Source organism: Chiloscyllium plagiosum, chromosome 27 (assembly GCF_004010195.1).
Source record: "Chiloscyllium plagiosum isolate BGI_BamShark_2017 chromosome 27, ASM401019v2, whole genome shotgun sequence".
NCBI classification, from domain to species: Eukaryota; Metazoa; Chordata; class Chondrichthyes; order Orectolobiformes; family Hemiscylliidae; genus Chiloscyllium; species Chiloscyllium plagiosum.
In genome coordinates, this window is record NC_057736.1 from 41905455 (window position 1) to 41930245 (window position 24791).

At 42.0% G+C, this 24791-nt stretch overlaps 1 protein-coding gene across 9 annotated transcripts in view; it reads right to left on the reverse strand.

Annotated features, from left to right (window-relative positions):
• Positions 1–877: 877 nt before the first annotated feature.
• LOC122563745 (thyroid hormone receptor-associated protein 3-like) overlaps positions 878–24791 on the reverse strand; it is a 113403-nt gene continuing 89489 nt past the window's right edge. For 6 of the 9 annotated variants that reach the window (XM_043717922.1, XM_043717921.1, XM_043717923.1 and 3 more), the window contains 9 exons: positions 22098–23075; positions 19384–20052; positions 17981–18153; positions 15796–15904; positions 14098–14182; positions 9525–9721; positions 6593–6788; positions 5469–5618; positions 878–3663 (listed from right to left, as the gene is read on the reverse strand). In XM_043717922.1, coding sequence (XP_043573857.1) covers positions 3418–3663; positions 5469–5618; positions 6593–6788; positions 9525–9721; positions 14098–14182; positions 15796–15904; positions 17981–18153; positions 19384–20052; positions 22098–23075 — 2803 coding nt within the window. In that variant the 3' untranslated portion in view covers positions 878–3417. The remainder of the gene's footprint in view (positions 3664–5468; positions 5619–6592; positions 6789–9524; positions 9722–14097; positions 14183–15795; positions 15905–17980; positions 18154–19383; positions 20053–22097; positions 23076–24791) is intronic. The other 3 variants (XM_043717928.1, XM_043717926.1, XM_043717930.1) reach the window with 3 other exon arrangements.

The window sequence follows — 24791 nt, forward strand, 5'->3', positions numbered from 1 at the left end:
CACCAAATAAAGCATCCAGTTTGATTGACACCACTCACAAACATTCACTGCCTCACCATCAACACTCAAAGAGTGTACCATCTTCAAGATGTATTGCATATATCCATCAAAGCTCCTTGGACAACACTTTTCAAACATACAAGCTCTACCATCTGGAAGGCCAAGGGCAACAGATACAATGGGAACCTGCAAGTTCCTCTTCAAACAAATCACTATTCCTTCACTGTCGCTGGGTAATAGAGTAACACAGCATGGAAACAGACCCCTTCAGTCTAATCAGTCTGTGCCAAACATAATCCCAAACCAAACTAGTCCTACCTGCCTACTCCTGCCTCATATCCTTCGAAGCGTTTCCTATTCACGTACTTATCCAAATGTTTTTTTTAAACATTGTAATTGTACCGACATCTACCATTTCCTCAGGAAGTTCATTTCACACATGAACCACTGTTTGTTAAAACGCTCCCCTCATGTCTTTTTTAAAATCTCTGTCCTCTCACCTTAAAAATGTATCCTCTCGTCTTAATCCCCCATCCTAGGGAAAACTCTATTAACTCTATCTATTAACTCTAAATCCATTAACTCTATCTATACCCTCTTTATTTTTTAAATTTCCATAAGGTCACCTCTCAATCTCCTACACTTCAGTGAAAAAGGTCTCAAGCCTATCCAGCCTTTCTAGTCTCTCCTTAATGTTTTTGGGGTCTACCTATACCAAATATGGTTCAAGAAGGCAGCTCACTACCACCTTCTGAACAGGCAAATAAGGTTGGGTAATTACTGTGCCTGGCCAATAATGATACATTAAAATTTCTTTATGCCCCACTATGAATGAGAATTGAGACAAAGCAGACCCAATAATGGAAATTCACGACTATTGACGCTGGCACAGAAATTTAATTAAAAATTGAACACAATGCTTTGAACCTCAGCAAGACTACAGTTTGAGGGGGGGCAGAACAGAGTTAATACAGAATGATATTTGAGAGAAGAAACCATGGTAACGAATGGAACACAAATAATTGGAGAAATACAAATCGATTAAATTCTGGACAAGAATGGATTTTAACAATTTTAAGTGATAAGGCAGTTCAGCAAAATTTTACAAAAATAGTGCAACCATTATACTCCTCCCAATGTGTTCCCCTCCCCTCAAATCCACTTACTTCTACATGTATAAAAAAATTCAATAGTTATTGCAGTCAGAGCACGTGCCACTTATTTTCAACTTTTTAATACACGTTAAAAAGATACAAATTAAAGAGATCAAGCAAGATGCGGTGAGAGGAATAGGGGAGGCTAGGCATGGAGAAGAAGTGAGATATGTGATTGTCAATATAAAATGTATTTTAATGTTTATCCAATATCTTTTTTTAACATTAATCCCAAGACCTAAAGCAATAAGCAATGTAACATTTGAATTCAGACAATGCAAAGAAATTCACAATAATAAAACTCAAAGAATTTACAATCCTGTTTTGATATTTGCACTCCTTTCCCTTTCCTTGTTTGCAATTGACTATTCTCCTAGTCATGCTACTGACAGCATTTACAGAGACATCATTCAACAGAGTGGTTCACATGGCAGGTGAAAGAATTAAGGCCAGTAGAGAAGGAGTATAACGTTAATGTTCTGGCTTTAGATTGGGGCTCGTGTGCTTTCTAGGCCTGCGTTTTAAGAAGATTATTTGAGAGTCAAGTGACAACATATAAAGAAGGTCATCTGCCAAAGGTAGATGGGGTCAACTGAACTGCAAAGCTCCAAAGGGTAAAAACCACTGCAGTTTTTGTCTATATAGTAGGTTTGCTTTATCCACATGCACAGTAACAAAATTCCAATTTGTTGAAATTAAGTAAGGGCATTACTGTTGCAAATGTTTCCTGTTACGCAAGACTGCACTCACTTTGATACTCACTTTTTGCCACATGAATGAGCAATCAAGGATAAATGATACTGATACATGTTTCATGGAATTATTTTACATTCCATCTCTTTGAGACTTTTATTTTGCCAAAGTTTGAAGGGCAATCCGAGGCCAATTGAACTCTCCAGTAATGCGAACCTCATTTTTCTATTCCTTGTCTAGCCTCTCCTCTCATGCAATTGTCTTTGCCAACAGTGGCCTATAAGAGGGGAAAACAGTGGAGGTTTGATGCAGATTTTAAAATTTGGTACAAACAGCGTATATACCGCCTTTTGTTTCCTTCTCGATTGGTAATTCCCCTCTCCACCCATCAAGCTCTTCCCTCCATCAACTTGGTAAATATCAAGCCTGTTCTCACCCAAAATGCAAACACATTTGCTTTACAGTGTAGGTTTCAAGACTGTGATCAAGAGTAAAAATGCAGACTGATTCGCTGCTCAGTCTAATGACCTGGCACCAAATCGTCAGCCATGGTGAGACCAACCAACTCAACTGTGATCCAGGAGCTCCATCACTGAATATATTCCCCGAACCATCAGAGACTTCTAACCTTTGAACAGATCTTAGTCTAGTCCATTGGAGAGATTAGAAAGGGGTAGGGAGAGGGGGATTTAAAGTCGTTAACGTGGACTGTTCTTTGCTTGAAAAATTAGGATAGATTAATGGGAAGTACCACCTTTCCCTCCACTCGACAAATAAACACAATACGAGGCCCAAGCTGCATTGCCAGTTGTGTTTTTTTTTTAGAAAACAACTTAAAAACAAAAATACCGAAACAATTGCTGCCATCAATCACATCCGTGAAAAAGCACAAGCCAAGCGTCGCAACCAAATATGTAGATGGGCAGATCCCAAAAGGAACTAGGGGCAAGAAATTATTAAGGATCCTGGAAACTTGTTCAGCTCTAAAGCCGGCTTCAAAATGTGAAAGCATTTTAAAATCCAGGTTGTTAAAAGAAGCATGCGGAAACATCCAGGGCTCAGTTTTGGGGGAGAGGATCCTTCTACTGTACGGGGTGAGACTTAGAGTACACTTATTTCTTGGTCAGTTCCACATTTTTGGAGCAGTTTCCTACTTCAAACTGAATCAGGTTGCAGTGTAATTATCAGGGAGCACTCAAGTCGCACCATCATACATGTTCATAATTTAGTTTTCAAAATATTTTTGGGGGGGGGGGGGAGGAGGTGAGGGGAATTGCACTCCTAGGACGACCTGTAGCTTTTCGATGTCAGCTAATGGGATATCTTACAAGACAGGTACAACACCTGGGGGCGTATACATATTTGTAAGTCGCATTAAAGACAGGTGTTTTTGGTCCTTTCAATCCCAAAGGGTTCTTTGCCTTTACCCCCACCACAACAAATAACCTACTACGTTGTAAACCCTATGGAGATCTGGACAAAGAAATCTCTCTCAGTCTGATCCTAGTGACCAGACTCTATGCTCAAATTGATGCAGAGACGCCAGAGGCAGGCCCAGTCCCTTTTGGCACTACTGTTCCATAGTGCCCAGCTTTTTCTCTTCCTGGGTTGCAATGCTGCCAACTTGTCCGTCCTCCTCCTCTTCCTCCTCCTCCTCTTCTACGCCTTCCTGCCCGCTGCCTTGATATTTGTCATGTGTCCACTTGGGGCTGGTATTGGACTTTTTATATAGGAAGCGACCCCTTCCTCGCTGGAAGGTGCCACGGCCCCTTTTATTTGCCCAGTAGTTGTCCCCGTCTCCCTCACGATCATCGTGCTGCAGAGAAACAGAAGGAAAGAAACAACATTACATTAAAATACATATGGTCCAGTCCAGTCAGATATCTACTCTACAAACTGATCTTCTGAACAGTTCAAAGTAAACCTTTAGAAGTACCACAGGACTGGTGTGGGGAATTATAGTCTGTGCAATCTCCTCTCTCCGGGGTCACCACAATGACTGATTGTGTTTCAGAGGATGGGGATTCAATCTGGGTCTAAGGTTAGCATGATAACAATTAGGGGTCAACCTTGGTTGCCTTGGTAGAGATTCTACCTCCAAGTTCAAACTTTTCAGGTTCAAGCCCAACTCCAGTGACTAGAACACTGGCTGGCATCCAATGCATTTTTGAAGGAGATGCTATCATTTGGATAAGACATTAAATGGATGCCTTGACTACATCTACCCTCTAGGATGGATGTAAAATTCTGTCTGGGAAGCCGATGCTCTACTTCAGAAGCAGGTATATGCTCTCCAGTGACCTGACCATATCCATTCAACTAGCATCTACAAAAAAAAAAATTAGTCTTTATTGCAATGCTAGAGGTTGATCTTGCTTTGTGCAAGTTGGTGACTGGATTTCCCACAGCACAACAGGAAGTACATTTCAATCTATTTCATTGCCTATTAAGCACGTTGAGAAGTCCTGAGGCAGCGAAAAGTGCTATAATAAATGAAACTCCTTTATTCCAGCAAAACATGTGCCCAAAGGAAAGATGCCAACAATTGGTAGCTAATAAGATCTTCTAACAGAGGTAGCTGGATAGTTTCCTGAATTGAAGTCTGCATTCACTCTCCATAAAAATAGTGAACGAAAACTACTGGAAATCAGCCGTTCTCCCAAAATAAAAGGCAGCAATTTTTTTTTGGTGTCCACATTCCCAAATTCCCAAAAGAAAAACTGCTGCCCCTTCAGTTCCAGATCAGGCAGGGTCACCTCAAATTCTGATGGAAAGACAATGGGCATTGAACATATCCGATTGCTTTCAGCTGGAGGACAACTAATTTCTCTCTCTCTCTCTCTCCTGACTTCCCCAAAATATGCATTCCTAAACATTCAATATTGGACTGTTTCCTTCCTTTTTACAGGACAAACAAAAAAATCATTCGGGCCCCTTAAACCAATTTCAGCTTCCATATTCTATCTGGGCTGAGAGTCTGGTGCCTTTGGGTGAGATGTTGGTGCAAAGTCCAAGGAACAAATAAAAGCTCTCAAATTCCCATAAAGCCCGCAATCCTCTTCCTCAAGATTTAGCATGACATTAAAGTCACAAATCAACAGGATTAAGAGGAGACCATTCTTTCCCCTCCAGCCTGTTTCAGCATTCAATTAAATCACTGCTGATCAACTCTACTTATCACCTTAGTTCTATTCCTTTACATGACCCTTGCCTACTAATCAGATTTTTGAAACTTCCAAATGATTTTCCTTCTACCTAGTCCCTCAGCCTCAACACCATCTTTGACGAGTTCCAGATTTCCATCATTCGGCATGTATAGAATTATTTCCTGACATCAACCTTTTAATGATTTAGCTTGAATTTTAAGGTGTGCTCCCTTTGCTCTAATTGTATAATTAGAGCCAGGTCATATCGGGCTGAGGTCAAGAATCACCTTCATTAGAAAGACCAGGAGCCTGCCTGCTCTGCACAGCCTGACTGTTCACTGGATCAACTTGCTGAGCCATTAGGGAACTTGGCTGAGCCTGGTCTGGTTACAAAATAGCTCTTGGAAGCTCACTGATATTTCTTCCTCCAGCACAGATAAAACAACCTGAGCTCTGGATGCTTGTGGACACGTACCAGATAGTACTTTTTGCTTTTTGGTGTGTACTCGGGATCCCAGTCCTCTTCGCGGGGCCTCTTTTGGAAAGTTGGGTTACCGGGGTTACTGCTATTGCTGGGACCAGGAAACGCTCCCCTGCCATATCCTCTTCCTCTTATTCTGAACTGCTGCATTAGCATAAAAAGGAAGGTGTAATTGGGACAGGTATTCAACTTTAATGAGTTACATTTTCAGACCTTGATGCAAAATACAAATGAAGGAGAATGGAAAGTCTGCTTACTCAGCATGCCAAGGTGACAGCACAGGACACTCACTCCATGCTAACTTGGCAAAACACCTCAAGCCAAAAACCTCCCACCCCACAAAACTGCTCCTTCACTGCCAGCAAGACATTCCCGTACACCAAAATCTCAATTGTGATATTTTTAATGTGAAAAAGACAGAAGCGCCAAGCTTTACCACCAGGCTTGGCCTTCCACTAGGAAAGAGAGAGAGAGAGATAGAGTCCAAGACTCAAATCAATAAATTCAGAATTAGCCAATCCTCTCCCTGAAGCTGCTCAGTGCCACTTCCAAACCTTGGAGACTGTGTAATTCTAACTGAGATTTCCACATTAATTAGGAGCAAATGCTATACAAGCCGTAGGTTGGAGGTTTAAAGCTGTGAGGCGAGAGGGAAATTGACAAAAAATTCTGGATGGAAGCATCGTAATCTTGATATAGGAGATCCAAATAAAGCCTTGTAACTCAGGATCCATAGCGAGCCAAGGCTCAAGAAAAATGGTCTCTTCCAAGAATCACATGTTGCCATCCAGAAATGTCTGCCCAATTTGAAATCTGTCCCTGCTGCATTCTAAAACAGAAGGGACTATAAAGCTCCACTTCTGAAAAACAAACACAAGCTATATTATGAACATAGTACAGTTCAGTAACCTAACAAAGTATTTCCAGTGCTGGGTTCAGTAACTTTTACCACCAAATGTAGCACCAAAACAATATCAATATAATCTGGACAAATCATCTCAGATTGCTAGAATTAACAAGCTGCCCAACCTCATGTAATAAAACATCAACCGAAAATCAGGAAACAAAACATCTGAGGGATTGACAGCACAAAGCATCAGTTTTCACTTTCTGCTTACAAAGATTCCACGCGCTCTGCCTCGTGTTGGTGGGCCAGTAAACTCTCTCGTTCCAAGGCGAGCTTTGTTAAAGCCAGTTGAGGTCTCCTCCCGGCCCACTCCCTCTTCTTGCTCATCTTTTCCCTCGTGTGACGGAGATGAAGAGGAAGATGAAGTGGATGATGAGCTGGTTCTTGGTCTGGTTTTCTTGCGCTTTCTGTTCGAAAGAAAATTGCACAAAAATAAAAACGTCATTTTACAACACCTCCAAATTCGCGTGACACCCTGGGCCTTCAAGTGGCAGCACATTAGTTTGAGACAGGTTGGCGCTAACTCAAATACCACATCCAAATCTGTTCATCCTCAAATGACCAAGTGTCAGCTGGCATGTTGCATAGTTGCCAGATTATATCCTCACTTCCTTTGGCATGTAAACAATGCTGTTTTGCCAACCAATTACCACTATCCCACAGACATGACTGAACCTCAAATCAGTGCTGAGAGGGGTGAACTGAACACTGGGTCAGAAAACAGGCTTGGACTGGCACAAGAGACAAACAGAGCACCTTGTGTACCTCTGTGTGGCAGTGAATCAGAAGGCTTCTGTCATCACTACAGCAATGTGGCAAGATCAGCAGTTACTCTGAAATCCAAGATGCCACGACAGCGTAACCACCTGGGACTCCGACCTCCCATGTTACCTTTAAAACATTTTCCTCTGGTCAAGAACAGGAAAACTCTTTAGGCTGTGAAACCCATTGCCATTGCTTCTTCACCGATCCTCCCACCATGAGATCAGAAATGGGGATACTGACTGACGAGTGGACAGTATTCAGTGTCATTTGCAACTTGTGTGCAACAAGATCTGTAAACTTACAGGGTTCAAGCTGGTAAGTAGAAGGTAACATTTGCACTATAATACCAGGCAAGCACAATTTTCAACAACAAAAGAATCTTAAGCATCTCTTACCATTCACAAAAACACAAGAACGAACAAACAGGATTACCATCATTGAATTCCTCCACCTTTCACACAATGAAGACCTAACATTCACCGGAAACTTAAATCGAAGCAAAATACTATGGATACTGGAAATCTGAAACAGCGATGCTGGAGAAACTCAGCAGGTCTGGCAACAACTTTGGAGAGAGAGAAACTCAAGTCTGATATGACTTCTTCAGAATGAAGACTCCTCAAATAACCAAGTACCACCTGGCCAATCTTGAAGACAAAATATGAGAGACTCAAAAGGCTGACTGCTTTTCTCTCTCCATAGATGCTGCCACAGACTTGCTGAGTTTCTCCTACATTTTGTGTGCTTGTTGCACCATAAATTTAACTAAACCAAAAACAAATATTATTGCTGCAAGAACAGGTCAGATTCTGGAAATTCTGCATCAAGGACTTCAGTAAGGCATTCAACAAGGCTCCCCATGGGAGATTGATTAGCAAGGTTAGATCTCAAGGAATACAGGAAGTAGCCACCATTTGGATACAGAACCAGCTCAAAGGTAGAAGACAGAGAGTGGTGCTCGAGGGTTGTTTTTCAGACTGGAGGCCTGTGACCAGTGGAGTGCCACAAGGATCAGTGCTGGGTCCTCTACTTTTGTCATTTAAATAAATGATTTGGATGTGAGCATAAGAAGTACAGTTAGTAATTTTGCAGATGACACCAAAATTGGAGGTGCAGTGGACAGCGAAGAGGGTTACCTCTGATTACAACAGGACCTTGGACCAGATGGGCCAATTGGGTTAAGCAGTGGCAAATGGAGTTTATTTCAGATAAATGTGAGGTGTTGCATTTTGGGAAAGCAAATCAGAGCAGGACTTATACACTTAATGGTCAGGTCCTAGGGAGTGTTGCTGAACAAAGAGACCTTCGAGCGCAGGTTCATAGTTCCTTGAAAGTGGAGTCACAGATAGATAAGATAGTGAAGGCGGCGTTTGGTATGCTTTCCTTTATTGGTCAAAGTATTGAGTACAGGAGTTGGGAGGTGATGTTGCGGCTGTACAGGACATTGGTTAGGCCACTGTTGGAATATTGTGTGTAATTCTGGTCTCCTTCCTATCGGAAAGACATTTTGAAACTTGAAAGGGTTCAGAAAAGACTTACAAGGATGTTGCCAGGGTTGGAGGATTTGAGCTACAGGGAGAGGCAGAACAGGCTGAGGCCTGTTTTCCCTGGAGCGTCAGAGGCTGAGGGATGAGCTTACAGAGGTTTACAAAATTATGAGGGGCATGGATAGGGTAAATAGGCAAAGTCTTTCCCCAGGGGTTGGGGAGTCCAGAACTAGAGGGTTTAGGGTGAGAGGGGAAAGATATGAAAGAGACCTAAGGGGCAACTTTTTCACGCAGAGGGTGGTGTGTGTATGGAATGAGCTGTCAGAGGAAGTGGTGGAGGCTGGCACAATTGCAACATTTAAGAGGCATTTGGATGGATATATGAATAGGAAGGGTTTGGAGGGATATGGGCTGGGTGCTGGCAGGTGGGACTAGATTAGGTTGGGATATCTGGTCAGCATGGACGGGTTGAACCAAAGGGTATATTTCTATGCTGTAAATCTCCATGACCCTAAGTAATTCACCGCCTGACTTTTCAAAGCTCATTCACCATCTACAAGACACACATCGTGAGTGCTGCTCACTTGGCTGATGACAGCATCTCCAACATGCTAGCAGTTTATCATTCAGGACAAAGCAGTTTGCTTAATCTGCAGCATATACATCCATTCCCTTCTCCACCAGCACAGACTGTGCACCATCAATACTGCAGCATTTCTTGAATGTTTCCTTCAACAACAGATCAGAAATTGTACAAGGGAGGGTAACAAAATAGTGACAGTGTAATCTGGTATTCTGCCTGGGCCCATGGTGACTATCTACCAGGAAGAAAATCCTAAGATAACCAGCAGAGGCAGACAGCCCAGCACGACAAAGGATACAGAAAATTACCTGTGCTTTTTAGACTCCTTGTAAGCTTTGGGAATTTTTCCAGACTTTTCCTTTGACCGTTCACGTGAATGGCTGGAATCTCTTGAATCTTTGGAACTATCTTTTTTATGCTCTCCTTCCTTGCTTTTATATTTCCTTCGGTGCTCAATATCTAGGCGAAGGTCATCAGGTTCATCCTTTAATTTCCCTCCTCCCTGCTAGAAAGCATTGCGGATAAGAAACAAGAAAACAGATTTAAGATGAAGTCTGGCTGACGAGAGGCAGGAAAAGAACCCAAAGAGTCGCCTCAAAGGCAGCAAAGTGGTTTCACATTTCCATGCTTTTGTAAAAAGATAATAGCATTTGTACAATCTACCTTCTATCAGGGCTGTTGGAGTATACCTAAAATGCGTGTGTGTGTGTGTGTGTGTGTGTGTGTGTGTGTGTGTGTGTGTATACACACACATTATATACTACACACACATACAAACACAAACACAATAACTGGAACTGAGAAAATGCTTTTAATACTGCTGAAGGATATGTCTTCCACTTCTAAATGATTCCTTTAACTTTTGAACCCAACCAGAAGAACAAGCTGATTTAACACTGGTCAGCATCCCTGTGGAATTCTCAGATTACACACAGGCATCCCAACACAAATGTAACATTCTATTTTAAAGCATGTGGCTGAAATCAACGTCACTATTTACACACCATAATTATCCTTTCCTTCTTCTCCAACTCCGAACTCAGCAGAACAATTTCTGAGGAGAAAAAAATAACTACCTGTCGATGACGCCAGGGCAGTTTGAACACCCACTGACGTGAAGGAACTAATACACGAGAACAAGATAGTCAGCCAAGGACTGAGCTTAGTGAACATGGCCAGATTATGAGAAGGGGTATCCCCTAGTTTGTGTCTGGGTTGTCATTTCCTCAGCTCATTACCACCTCCTGATTTTCCTGCTCCATAAATGGAATGTCTTCACTGCTCTCAATCTCTTGTTCTCACACCCCCAACTTGGATTCAGGTAGCCAGCTGGAGCAGTTTAATAGTTTAAAATCACTGCAGGGTTTTTCCAACATGTCCATTACACACATCAACCATTGTTGGGAAACAAGGACAGAAGCGAGACAAATTCACCACTTAAATACAAGGAAGTGAATAGGAGACAAAATTAGTGATTTATGAGGGTAGTAAACAGGATTTGGGAGGGAAAGGGAAGGAAACAATTAAAGATAAAGAATATAATTTCTTCAGACAGTCACCGATTGTTGGTTCAGGCTGCTGCCTTTTGCAATAGCAATGGGCTAAAGCACAAACTGCAGTTTGGTTACTTTGCACTTCAGCAGGGAGTGAAGTGGCAAGGTTTAGGGATTAGACGGAAAATTCCTAGGCAGAACAGGATGCTTGTAGGCTAAGTGACCCCTACTTTATGGCAATACCCCATTCTTATGGTAAATGTTATACCTGGACCCCAGAAAAAACTATACTGGTCACTACCATTTATGGTGGATGTCAGACCTAGGAATGGAACAGGCAGAATGCTTGCCTTCTCCCTGCAGCTTGTGTGAAATCAGTGATATGTATCACAAAATGTTAACATGCAGGTAAAACAAGCAATCAAGAACACAATTCAGCCTTTACTGCAAAGGGATTGAAGCGCAAGCCTAAGGAGGTCTTGCTCTAAGTGAAGAAGGCTTCAGTTACACACCTGCAGAACTACGGACAGCTTGTATTTCCATACTTGCCTTGTAGGGTGGCAACAAAAGTTCATCAGATTGATTTGAGGGATGAGGAAATTAATTTACAAGGAGAAACGAGTACAATGGGCCTAGATTCCCTAGAGTTTAAGAGCATCTAAACTGCTTAGAGGGTGTGACAGAGTAGATAGTAAGGCTGTTTCTGTTTCTGGGAGAATCTAGGAGAACAAGACATAGGCTGATATTGAATGTAGGGGACATTTCTCATTGAGAGGATTGAGAAGGTTTTTAATTATGCTTCACCATGGGTGAAGCTTTCCCCGTAACCACAGCGAGTGACGAACAATCATGCTGGCCTTGGATAGAGAGAACCTGGGCACTTAGCATGGTGACCACATCCCATCAGGTTCAATTTGCTTTCTTTGTTTTAGCAGCTCGTTGGATAACCCTTAAAAGTCAATCTCAGTTGGTGAGAACAGCCCAGCAATTTTTTCTCGCTCTAAAATGATGCAATTGGAAAGTTGCACACTGACCAGCACAACGCTGCAACTGGATAGCAGCCAGCTTCTGGCAAAGTGTTATAAGCAGCTGAGAGTCCAAATGCTTAAAACACAAGGCCTTGGCCCTCTAACAAAGACTCCCATTGTGAGTGTATAATAGCTTACATCCACCAAGGCAATGTTCTAACACAAATGACCAATGCAACTGTGTCTGTCAGAGAAGTTTCCAAACAAAGAATTAAGTGCAACACATCTGGAAAATTAGTTCTGGGCAGACTTAAGTTTGTAGGCTCCACCTAACACTGTATCCAGGCTAAATGTCATAACACTATTTTAAAAAAGCCTTATTTTCCACCTTCCCCTCCTGAAGATACTGGGGTTATTTCACGAGTGCCAACAGGCTGTTATCTCACCAAAGGGGCATCAGTGTGTGCCTGAATTATATGAGCATTAACAGATTACTCAAATATATACAGGACACCAGATCAAGCTTCAAAATGAAAAATAATTACTCGTCAAATCATTGCCCCAGAACATTCCAAATTTTTCTAGAATGTTCTAGAATTGCAGCACTTGGAGCAGATGAAGAGTAGTGGGGAAGAGTTAAGTAAATAGGAGGGAAGAATGAACAACTCATTTGTACACAGTAACTATAACATAGCAAAACAGTTCAAGTTGCTTAGCAAGAGCATGTTCAATAAAAAGAAACATTTCTGACACTGACTGACATGAGGAGATATTAGGATAGGCAATCAAAACCTTGATTCATCAGGTAGGTTTCTAAGGAGCATCCTGAAAGAGGTGCCGCGGGGGGGGGGGGGGGGTGAGTGTGCGTGTCTGTCTGCGTGGTGGTGGTGTTGCCCAGAGGGAGAGAGACATCAGTTCAGAAAGCGAATTCAGGGATTAAGGTCAAAATACTTGAAAGCAAGGGAGTCAATGGTGGAACAATTAAAATCACAAATATTAATTGGCCAGTATTACAGCAGGATTTTTCGGGGATGCAACAGAGAATACTGAAGTGAGGGGGAGGCTCTTGAAATGAAGGCACAATCAGTACAAGTCAGCAAGACAGGGGACGGTGAGTGAACAAGACATGGACAGCAGAATTGAATATGCTGCAGATTATAATAGGGTCAGGGAAAGGCCAGAAGAAACTAGGAAAGAAGTGTAAATAAAATTTGCTCTGCACATGTTATTTCATTGAGTCTCAAACCGAAGTTGCCATTAACTCTGAACACAGAACCAGATGGTGGTAATAGTATGCAGTCAACACCAGAACCGTCAGGCATGCTCAACAGAGAGCAGGTTTGATTAAATAGTTCAATGCCATATATTATCAGGTGACTAAAGCCTACTGGCCTGATGAAATATAATTTTGATTGAGCATTACGCTCAGTTGAATCCAGGTGTATTTTTATTTTTAGTTCACCTAATGTCACAGACCTGAGTTGCCAATCTCCACATACAGCAGAGATAGGGTCCAACAGATAGAACTGCTCAATTCATCAGTTTTTGACTTAAAACAATGGCTACGGCAGTACAGACATTTACCATTAGACGTCACTGGCACATTCGATATCACAGAACTGATTTCAAAAGAGGGAAGGTGAAACTCCCAAACATTTTATACAAAGGGCACAAATAAACCTTCCTTCCAAGTATGGCAAGAGGAGAAGGACAGTTTCTAATCACTGCACTAACTCTCTTGCTCAGATTCAATCCACTATACATTGTTTGGAGATTTTGGTCTGCAAATTAGAAATGAATTCTTAGTTCCAACTGCAGGCTCTGGCACAAAATGAGGTTCAAAATCACTTTCAAAACAGATATCTGGTATCCAAGCAAACTGAGCACAATATTTCAACTTCCTAATTTTAACACAGCCCCCCAGTCAAAGACAACCTGTTAATACAAGTAAATGTAAGTAACCTCACAGCACAAGAAATGACACACAGAATTCTTAAAAATGGCAACTATATTTAAAATTAACATTTTCCTCAGAAAAAATCCAAAATACTTACAGCTCAGTCAGAAAAGAAGTTTTCCTGCATCAGCCACTCGCATTTTTTTATATATGTTTGCATTTTCCTAAAGTTTTTTTTCCAAAAATGTCTCCCAGTGTCTCAAGCTCACCTCAACAGGCTCTGACAGCATCTGCCATACTTTTAAGCACGTCACAGAGGTGAGGATTAACTTAATAAATTAAACACTTTTGCAGCTCAGTTTTTTAGAACAATTGTTTTGGGGCCTTAAAAGAAAAACACAAACTTATGATAGGAGAAACTCCAAACAAAAACAAAAGAGTCATTTGTCATTGTACAGACATTACCCAATATTCATGCAATAAAAGCACAAACACAGCATTAGTAAGTCCACAAGCAAGTTACCTTGTAGCTGCTCTCCTTCTGGTTCTTTATTTCATCACGGAGATGCATACGTTTCTTTAGAGCACTGGGTGAAATATCAATCCGCCTTAAAAATGGAAACGACCATCAGAACCAAGAACATTAAGGGTGCAGTGTCTTTAAAGGTCTGGTCTGAGGGGGACTGCATTAATTTTGAGGTCAACGAGATAAGAGCCGCTTCCAAAAAGAGTAGAACATTTTGCCACTTCGGTATTCAGCAGTGAGGTCTCCCATATCAGATGCAGCACAGCGAGATGCAGAGTAAAGCGCTCTTTATACAATGTACCTAAATTTCAAATCTCTGACGAGCTCTTGCTACCATCAGTATGGCATTTAGATATTCCGCACGCATTGTCCTCTCAGCATTTGGGCAAGATCATCAAATTAGTTCCAATTAATACAGAGTTAGGGACATCTTTGCGCTGGAAGCTCATGTCCATTCGGAAGTGGATACAGACTGTCCAAAACCCACTTCACACTCAACCCTTGGAAGTCAACAGACAGAGAGAAACTTTAATCTCATCATTGTGGGTTGAATTCAAACCTAGTTCCAGGAATGAAAGGACAAACTGACTGTGCTACTCACTTTCCCATCTTGTTTTAAGTTAGCCAAAGCAAATTATAATACCTCGTCAAGTAAAACAATAATCCAGAAGCTGTGTCTTTTAAGTAGTAAACAAAATGTTACCCATCTTCTACTTAAACCTTCCAAACTTGTACTGTGGGTAAAGCAGATAAACACGTTCTCTTAAACTACAAATACTTCTGTCTAACTAACCAGCAGATCCTGTGAACCCTTCTCTGTGCCACCCCATAAGACAATCTGGTTGAAATTGGGAACGCAGCGAGAAAATGGTGGAATTTACAGCTTGGTGACCATGGCACTTTAAAACACATCACAGGCAATAAAATACTTATGAAATGGTTGCTATGCAAGGGAACACATCAGCCAATTTACGTGAGGCAAGCTCCCGTAAACAAATGTGATAAAACATTTACATCATTTTCATGATCTTGGTTGAGGGATCAACATTAAGACAGAAGCACATCTACGTTCTTCAAAATGTTCTTCATGAAGAATTACAGGATCTTTCACAACCTGCTAAAGAGGGTAGGGGTCTCAGTGTAACGTCCCATTTCAAAGTTGAGCCCTTGGAGTGTACAGAAGTCCCGAAGTACTGCAAACTTAAGATTTTGCGCTTAAATTGTGGGACTGAACCCAAAGGCTCCTAACCTGGAGGCAAGAGTGCTACCCCCAAAGCCAAGTGCCAGCAGGTAATTCTGATACAAGATCAGAGCTCAGTAAAAAAAAAAGGGAAGTAAAGTGCCTCAGATTGGTCTGGCAGTAGTGATGTGTGGGTATACAGGAGAATTTACAATGATTCTATTACTAACTGTACTTCAGCAACTGACTACAGAGCAGCATCAACAGAAACCAGGGAAATTTCACTGCCTTGCTCCAGAGACATGCTGCAGTGAGGAGAAAAAAAATGGAAAAGGTCAAAATCCAAGAGCCACACAGCAGACTGGAGCTTCACTGCACCATGTGCTAGGTGATCAAATTAATCAACAAGCAGTGAAATCAGGATTTGAACTTATGAACCTGTGCGTATATAGCCCTGGCATTATATCACTCAAGTTTACTAACCCCTTTCTCAAATAAAAATCCAAACCAGGTACCTATGAATCTCTGGGCTCTTCTGTCTGGGCACTTCTTGCTCGGCGGTTCTCCTTTGGTACATTGTAAAGCGTTCATTTAATGTGACTCCTGCAGACTTGAAGTAATGCTCTGTTGGTGCCAGAGAAGAAAGACTTACTAGTGAGGAATCATATTTTACAGAAAAAAATTCCAGTGATTAAAAATTAGGCACTGTGAATATAACCCAGAGGAGAGAAGCAAAGCAACATCTGGTTGTACTTCAACTCTGACAACTTTTGGGAATAGCTGAATACATAATTTCAAAGATGCTGAAATAGCACAGGAGACATGGATTTATCTCTAACTGAGGCTTGGTTTACCAGTTAAGCTCTGACAAAGGCTCCTCACCACCACCTTTACAAGGTGTGAGAGTGCAACCATCAATAATTTTCTTGTGCAGCACTGCATTCACTCCCAATGTATGTGCAACAGATCAACCCAACAGCTTAAAAACAAACTGTTTTACACTTGCATGAAGAGTGAACAGGAAAAACATGAAATTTTTAAACAATGCTAGTTAAATGCATACAGCAACTGGTCAATCATCTGCTGCCCTCCACAAGATTGGCATTAAAAGGAGGAGCATGTATTGTTTCCCCTGCTCCATCTTGTCCACCCCACCTCTTCTTCAGTTTTATCCAGTTCTGATTTGCTTTGTTTTTGGAAAACAAAACTTTGCTCACTATCACTTTTTATTTCCTTTTCACAACATATTTGTTCAGTTTGATAGGCCCAAATCTCCACCAGCTTTCAACCACTTCTGGTTACAGGACCTGGACAGTGCACAGCATGGCTGACGGTGGAATTGTCAGACAGCAGAATACAAAGCACCTGTCAACATTGCCAGTAAGGTTCAGAGGCGGGACCATCACATAGATAGTGATCAAAAGTCAACGTTCAGGATCAGTAAGCTAACAAATATTGCATTTTTAACATGGAACCCATCAGTGAGAATGTATCAACTTCACTCAGGCAATTTTGACAATGAAGTTCCTTTAAAAATTTAATTATTTGGTAGTTATCACCACTACTAACAGTTTAGCTCCACTAATTATAGCGGTCAAGTGTCTCAGTCAGCAGACAATCATCGTGAAGTTACCCGCATCTTACTTTAAATTCCTTGTAAACCCACAATCAGGGAATAACCTGCAAAGTTCCGATGTGAATTAAGTTCCAGAAAAATATCACTTGTTGGAGTAAGCTTACATCACATATCACTTCACTGGCTTTAGTCACATCTATATACAAACATCAGCAAAAAAAATCAAGAGGCAATTTAACTGATATAATCAGATTTCTGCAGACTGTCAGTATGCTTTGAAGGCAAAAAATATTCAAAACACACTGCAGATGGTAGATATCTGAAACAAACACAGAAACCATTGGGAACACCCAGCAAGAAAGAAAATGCTCAATTCACGCACAGGACAGTTCAAATGGATAGCTATATCTGAAATTCCCAACATTTACTTTTTGTTATAAATACTGCACAACTTGATGAATGTTTACATCATTCTTGCTTGTATTTGATATTAAATTGACTGTGTTCATTTATTGACCAATTAACTGGAGAATACTGAATGCATTAAAGTTGGAAGAGAAATTAGACAAAGAGGAGAGGGCACACAGATTCACTGACTTAAGAAACAGGAATTATTAGAACAATTTGTTTCATAGACAGTGAGTAGTTCAATTCATTAGAATTTGTATAATGCAAGTGGATAGGAAGGGGCCTTATTCCATTTGGGTTCTCAGGGGCAATAAGAATGAGATATTTACTAATAAAACTAACAAAGAATTAAGGAGAAACATCTTGACACTAGGACTGGTGACATTGTGGAAAACATAATTACACAGAACAGTTCAGTCAAATAACATTGATGCATTAAATGCTGCCAAACACATCTTGGCAAAATGGTTCCATCTAAATTCTATCATGGGATCAATACACAACTGGCATTGTAATGAAGGTCCAAGAAAAATCATGAATTACTTTGTTTCATCAGCATTCAACATACAAGATGAGCATTCATTCCAAGAGTGACTTTTACAGATGCTAGAATACCTACAAACTGAAGCACATAAAAATGCACAACTGCAACACATACCTCAGCCACAGGAACAAGATGTAAAAACTTAACCAAGCAGTAACTGTTACTAATGTACCTTTCACGTGGTGAACCAGAGTCACAATGTGCTGAGCAAACAGCTCAGAAGGACTACGTCGAGACTGTGCCATCTGAATATGCTGGAAGATAGAACGAAACTCCTGATCTTTTTTGGGTTTGTGAACAAGGTCGCGACAGAGGCGTCGCTCATGGGTCAGAATGTTGGCAGAGCTGGAAAGATAACATGAAGAGCTCCTTGTTATGAAAGGCCATTGCAAGGCAACTCTCTAAGCCTATCAATGCAGTATGGTCTTCAGTATTACTAATGCCTCACTTTTCGCATCATCTCGACTTTCGTGGGATTTCGCTTCGCATCATGCAGCAATGACTCTAACACAAGCACACTGGTTGTCACATTTAGGTAAAACATATATCTTCCAATTTTAAGTCAATTTTGCTGAGGAGAAAAAGAACTCTTAAAAAGTGCTCAGTAAACTTTGCAGAAAAGTGCATTTGTGAACATGCTTCGCAGAGGAAAGAAATACTCGCTACTATGATAACATGAAATGCAGTCACTAGCTAAGTACTGTAAGGCGTTATTCATCACTGCACTTAAGGAGTAAAAGATGGCAAGAAAATTCAAGAGTGATGGAAATATGAACACAGTAAGGACCCATGTGCTAAGTGCAATACATTATCATTTATCACTTACATTTAAAGGTCTAAATTACACAATAATCAACTACAAATTACAGAGCTGAGATGAGAGTGGCTTCAAGATCATAGTCTCAGTTCTCACAAAATCTGAGTGTTCAATGTCAACTCTAAATATAGAATTCTACTTTATGGGGATGATATTAATCTGCAGACAGCCACACTGTTGCTACACCAGACTGCGGTAGGCTGAGTTTCCGACGATAATTCCCTGAGGGGGTGGGGGTGGGGGGGCGTTTATCATCCTTGCAAATCATGTGGTAATGACAAAGCTTAGTCTTCACAAGTGGTTACTTGAAGTGGTATCCAATGAGTTGCTAATTCAAGGTACTGATATTAACTGCTGAGCAGCAAAGAGGAATAATAACTCAATGGGACTGAACTGACTGGACCACTGCCATGTGCCTTGTCAGCTGAAGGGCACATTTTTGAACATCAAGCTGCTCTTACGTTTGGGTTACATAATTAAAATGATTTGGAAAGGCTCCTTTTCTCCCTTGGGAGGGGTGAAATGTTTCCATGCTCTGTAAAATCAATTGGGACATGTAGCTGAACAACTCGTTAGTTGACAATAAATAGCCTCAGCCCTTCCAGGGTTCAGAATGCCTCTCTTTTTATATAAAAGTCTTTCACTGTTCTGGTAGCATAGAAAGAGGTGAAACTGTTTGATTTTGCAAAAGCATCAGTCATGGTCGGAACAAACATTAACTCGACAAACAAACACACAGCATTCAATCCAATTCTTACCCAAGAGAGTCATCGCCAAACTGCAACGAATCCATTTTCAGTGTCACTTCTGTTGAACGATGAGTTGGTTTAAGCACAGGGGTGCTTTCCTCTTGAGCAGCCACGCCTTCCTGCTCTTTGCTATCGGAGCTTTTCCTTGGGGGAGGAGGGCTTTCTGCTCGGCCTCCCTTATACTTTAACGTTTTTGCAGGTGACATTTCCCGATATCTGCTCCCGTCAGCTTTCTTTGATAGAAATCGCTCCTCTTTTTTGAATTTCTCAGGCATTAATTCCTCCTCCTCCACCTCCTCCACCTCTCTAAACTTCTCCTTGGAGATGGCGATGTGCTTAAAGAAATTTATATCTTCCCGTTTGCGTGGTCTATCATTGTCATCATCTTCCTCCTCCTCCTCATCCTCCTCATCATATCGCTCCTGCGTTTTACTTGCAATTAATTTGCTCCTGTACTTGAGCTCATCCTCATACCCATATTCCTTTTGATTCTTGGCTGGGTAGTCCTTGTCATGTTCCTCGACCTCTTCTTCATCATAGTCAAATTTGTGACGCATCTCTGCTTTTGAGATTTTTTCAAACTCCTCGGAAACTCCACCCTTGAACCGTTTTGGGGATTGGCTGCTACGGCTGCCTTTCTCTGGAACGTTTTTCACATGGAACTCCGTTTTCACCACACTGCAAGCAGAAAGCCTATTGTAAGCACTGGCCTGGTCTCTCCCTTTCTCTTTTTCTAAATCTGTTCCTTTCACATCCTTTTCTCTTCCATTCACCCTATCCTGCATTAAAACTTTAGCTTTCTGATCCTCTGTATACCTGTGGTTCAACAAAAAAAAAGACAGAAACACACACACACAAAAAAGAAATGCAACGCATTACATAATCAGGGGATTGTGCTTAAACGAACAAGATCTTATGGCAAGGGGTCCATCTCAAAAGGTCTTGTTTCTACCCAAGGCTGAAGCTAGGACTCTCATGAGAAGTCCACTCAGGTACTTTCCATCAAGAAACTTAGGTGAAAGGCCATAATCCAAATGGTAAGACATCAAGGTTTGAAACAGCAATGTAAATGTCGAGATTAGGACACAAAAACTTTGATTTTAAAAAGGAACTAGGAATAACAGCAAAGAGGAAAGACTGACTATTAAGAGTTTCATAGTTTTGAGATCATGAGATTGCACACCGTTTTGAGTCAATGAGTTACATGATCTATGTACAATTTTAAGGATTCCAACTTTGGGTTCAATGAGGCGCTGAGGTGAAGCACGTGTCATCCTGAGTTCTACTTGATGCTCAACAACACTGGTCTTATGACACAGTAAATTAGCAGCAGATCCTTTTTGCATTTACTGGATAACATTACGAAGATCTCTCCATAGGTCATTGGGAATGATCTAACAGCTGAAAAGTTCCCTAACACGCTTTCACCGAGGGAAATAAGGAAGGGCAATGTCCTCCATTAAACACCATATATTTGCAGCAGAGCAAGAGCATTTGAGACAGTCCCCACCTCGGAGGAAATTCTAACCAAACATGCAAGGAGGAATGGACATTGACGGTTGTTAGATACTGAAAGAGCATTCTAGAATCAGACTCATCAAACGTGCTGGTCCATGTATAAAAACAGTTGTTTTTAAAAGGGGTCTTCACAAATCTTAAAAAGCATCAGCCAAAATATCCATGGCATCCTCAATCGAATGATAAATTTCTACATATTAAAGACATCAATAGATATGGAGAAAATGCAGGAAAATGGTGCTGAGGTAGAAGATCAGCCATGATCCAGCTACTCTGTTCAGGATTGATGGATCAAATGGACTAATCCTGCTCCTACTTCTTAGATTTCTAAACCCAGCTGCATCATCATCATCATGGAGAGGCACTAAGGCAAACTGAAAGCATGTACATAATGGGCCCAAGATATTTACTGTATAAAAAGATTTTCATGTTCATGCCTTATTCTTTGTTCACCTGATGACTGAAGCATAAGGGACAAGTACACAATCAAATCACTGCAGGTGGCAACTTTAATAGGTGTCAAACCACTCTTGCTGGGGCAAAGACTGAACTCGATAGGTGCATGCACTCACACCAGCTTAGATGGGGATGTCAGACTTGAGCTCATGCCACTAAGAGTACCAAACTGTAAACGGATGTCCTTGCAACTCAAATAACCAGCTTTTCCTTTAAAATGCAGGCTATGCTTTATTTAAGATCACTAATGTAGTTTGATTCCAGTGTACTCTTTTACCCAAACAGTCACGCATCCCAGTTAGATGCTTGGAAATTTTCAATTTAAGGTACATACTTTGAAGGAAAAAAGGAATTAACAAAAACCTCTTCCCAAACCAGCTGAGTCAGTACTGAGAAGATTAAGCCCCAGGTGAAAGCAGAAGTATACTTCTGTAAGGATTTTCCACATAATATTGATAAGACCAGATGAATTTGACCCAATATTATATTATATCTCAGGCATTCAAAAGATATTAAATTCTCGGCTATCGAGTTGTTCAGACTATTTGAAAGGATATATCACATACATTATGTGTAGAATCTGCCCAAGAGTCTCAAATTCTCACCTTTGGAATATCCAGATTATCCGTTACTTGATTCCATTAGCAGCCTGGAATTTCTGACAATTTTTGAAACAGTGCTCTTCACACAATTCTTTACTTCCAAACAAACAAAAGAAACGAGAAAGAAATCAAGGATTTAATACTGACCTTCTCGGAACATACCTCTTTAGATATGAAGAGATAGTTGGGGCCGTCTGTTCCACAAACAGGCCAGACATTCCTGGCCTTATTTCCTCTTTCTGTGCAATGCCTTGTGTCAGGCCCACTGGTGGGCTGTGGTTAGCTGGGGCCTGCCGCGACACATTGCGAATTGTAGAGCTGAGTGATGGTGGGCTCTGGTGAGATGCGTTCGGTCTGGTCGGGCTGCGGCTCTGTGGGCTCATCTGCCCAGGGCTCCCGTGAGGTGAAGCATGGCGTGCTGTGCCCGCCAACGAGGGGCTCTGCTGGCTTGGGCTGGAATGCAATGCCGGACTGGTCTTCAACACTACAGTAGAACGTGGGGCTGGACTGGGATGTTTAGGGCTGGTGTCATAAGCAGTTAGGCCTTTCCATGAGTCACTGCGTTTGGGGGCCAGGCCGGCAGGGGCCTCAGAGCTGCCATTACCGGCCTGCCCATCCTCAGATGACCGTTTCTGTTGGTCTTCTCCCTCCTGGACTGGGGGTTTAGAAACAGCTGCCTCTTTCTGGGAAGATTTGGTTTTCTTGCTCCTTCGTTTAGGGGAAGCTGAATGACTGCGGTGAGGTGAGGAGCGAGACCTGGAAGATGATGACCTTGCTGACCGGCTTGATGATGATTTGTCTGTGTATCTGGAGCGACTCCTCGATCTCGGTGATATTGAGCGCCGCTTTGGTGAGCGCGAACGGGACCGGCCGCGCCGTGGGCTGTAGGTTGAGCGGTAGTTATGCCAGTTGGGTCGGTAATTGCCATAATGGTTGTAACTGCCATAGTTGCCATAACCCCCACGGTTATTCCAGTTACCTCTCGGATAATAGCCTCGCCCTCGGCGCTGGATAAAGGGCCGCCTGTAGCCCCGATGGCCTCGAAATTCCCTGGGTTGGTATTCCCGTTGGTAGTTACGTTCCCGGTTATGCTGCGGAGAGTACGACCTGGAGCGAGACCTTGGGCTAAAAAGCAAAACAGAAACAAAATTTAAAAATCACGTCAAGACAAATTAAAATGACACTTCAATGAAATATTTACTTTCTGGGGCAGTTGGATACACTTTCTACTGTAGCCCTTCATCAATCCCATTACAGGTGACAGTAAAACAACTTGCATTTCACAACACTTTTAATCGATTAAAGCACCTGAAGGCCACGTGTCAAAAGAAGTACTACAAAGTACAATTCTCTTATCAAGCCACAAGAGAGAACACAGGCGGACAAATGATTGACCAATTAGTCGAGGAAACAGCTTTTATTTGAGGGTGCGTGTGTTTTGGTGTCGGTGGACAGTGGTTAGTGATTTAGGGACAAAATTCTAGAGTTTGGGATTTAGAAATCTGTGGGGTTGCAGCCACAAAAATGGCAGATGTAGAACTGGGCAATAACTGATGGATGCAGGGATTTCAGAGAGTTGCAGAAGGCTACAGAGTTACTTGTGTTTTTTTTTGTTTTCCTCTTCCTCTGCAATGATATTAGAATCAGATGTTTGGAAAGACATTTTTAGTGGTCCCCCACATGGTCAGGTTTTCCAGATTATTGGTCTCACCTGGTGGTTACACAGCATCAGGTGAAGACTATTAATGTTCTAGCAACGACCTTAATCAAGGACAGGGAACTTGGTGTAGACTGGCATTTGCAAACTGGGATCTTTCTGGATTGCCAAGATTGTGTAAGGTTTTAAACCGTATCTTTTCAAAAATAAACTGTAGAGTTACACCAACATGATGGTCACAATACTTGTGGGGGGGATGACTTACCAGGGGTAAGTAACGGGGCTCAGGTCTCTGGCACGGAGCCTGTCCCCGTTACTCAGAAGGGAAGGTTGAAGAAGAGCAGAGCAGTAGTAATTGGGGACTCGATAGTTAGGGGCACAGATAGGCGGTTTTGTGGGAACGAGAGAGACTCACGTTTGGTATGTTGCCTCCCAGGTGCAAGGGTACGTGATGTCTCTGATCGTGTTTTCCGGGTCCTGGAGGGGGAGGGGGAGCAACCCGAAGTCGTGGTCCACATGGGCACCAACGACATAGGTAGGAGGAGTGCCAAGGATGTTAGACAGGCTTTCAGGGAGCTAGGTTGGAAGCTCAAAGTTAGAACGAACAGAGTTGTTGTCTCTGCTTTGTTACCCGTGCCACGTGATAGAGATTCGAGGAATAGGGAAAGAGAACACTTAAATGCGTGGCTACAGGGATGGTGCAGGAGGGAGGGATTCCGGTTTTTGGATAACTGGGGTTCGTTTTGGGGACGGTGGGACCTCTATAAACAGGATGGTCTACACCTGAACCTGAGGGGCACCAGTATCCTTGGTGGGAGGTTTGCTAGTGCTCTTGGGGGGGGTTTAAACTAACTCTGCAGGGGCATGGGAACCCAGACTGTAGCTTTAGGGTGCAGGACCTGGAGTGTAGGGAGGTTAGGAACAAGGCCTCAATTTCCAAGGAGGGTGCCTGTAAACAGGAAAGTGGCTTGAAGTGTGTATACTTCAATGCAAGAAGTATACGAAATAAGGTAGGTGAACTTGCAGCGTGGGTTGGTACCTGGGACTTCAATGTTGTGGCTATTACGGAGACATGGCTAGAACAGGGACAGGATTGGCTGTGGCAGGTTCCAGGATTTAAATGTTGTGGGGGGGGCGGAGGTGGGGGTAAAAGAGGGGGAGGTATGGCATTGCTTGTCAAAGAT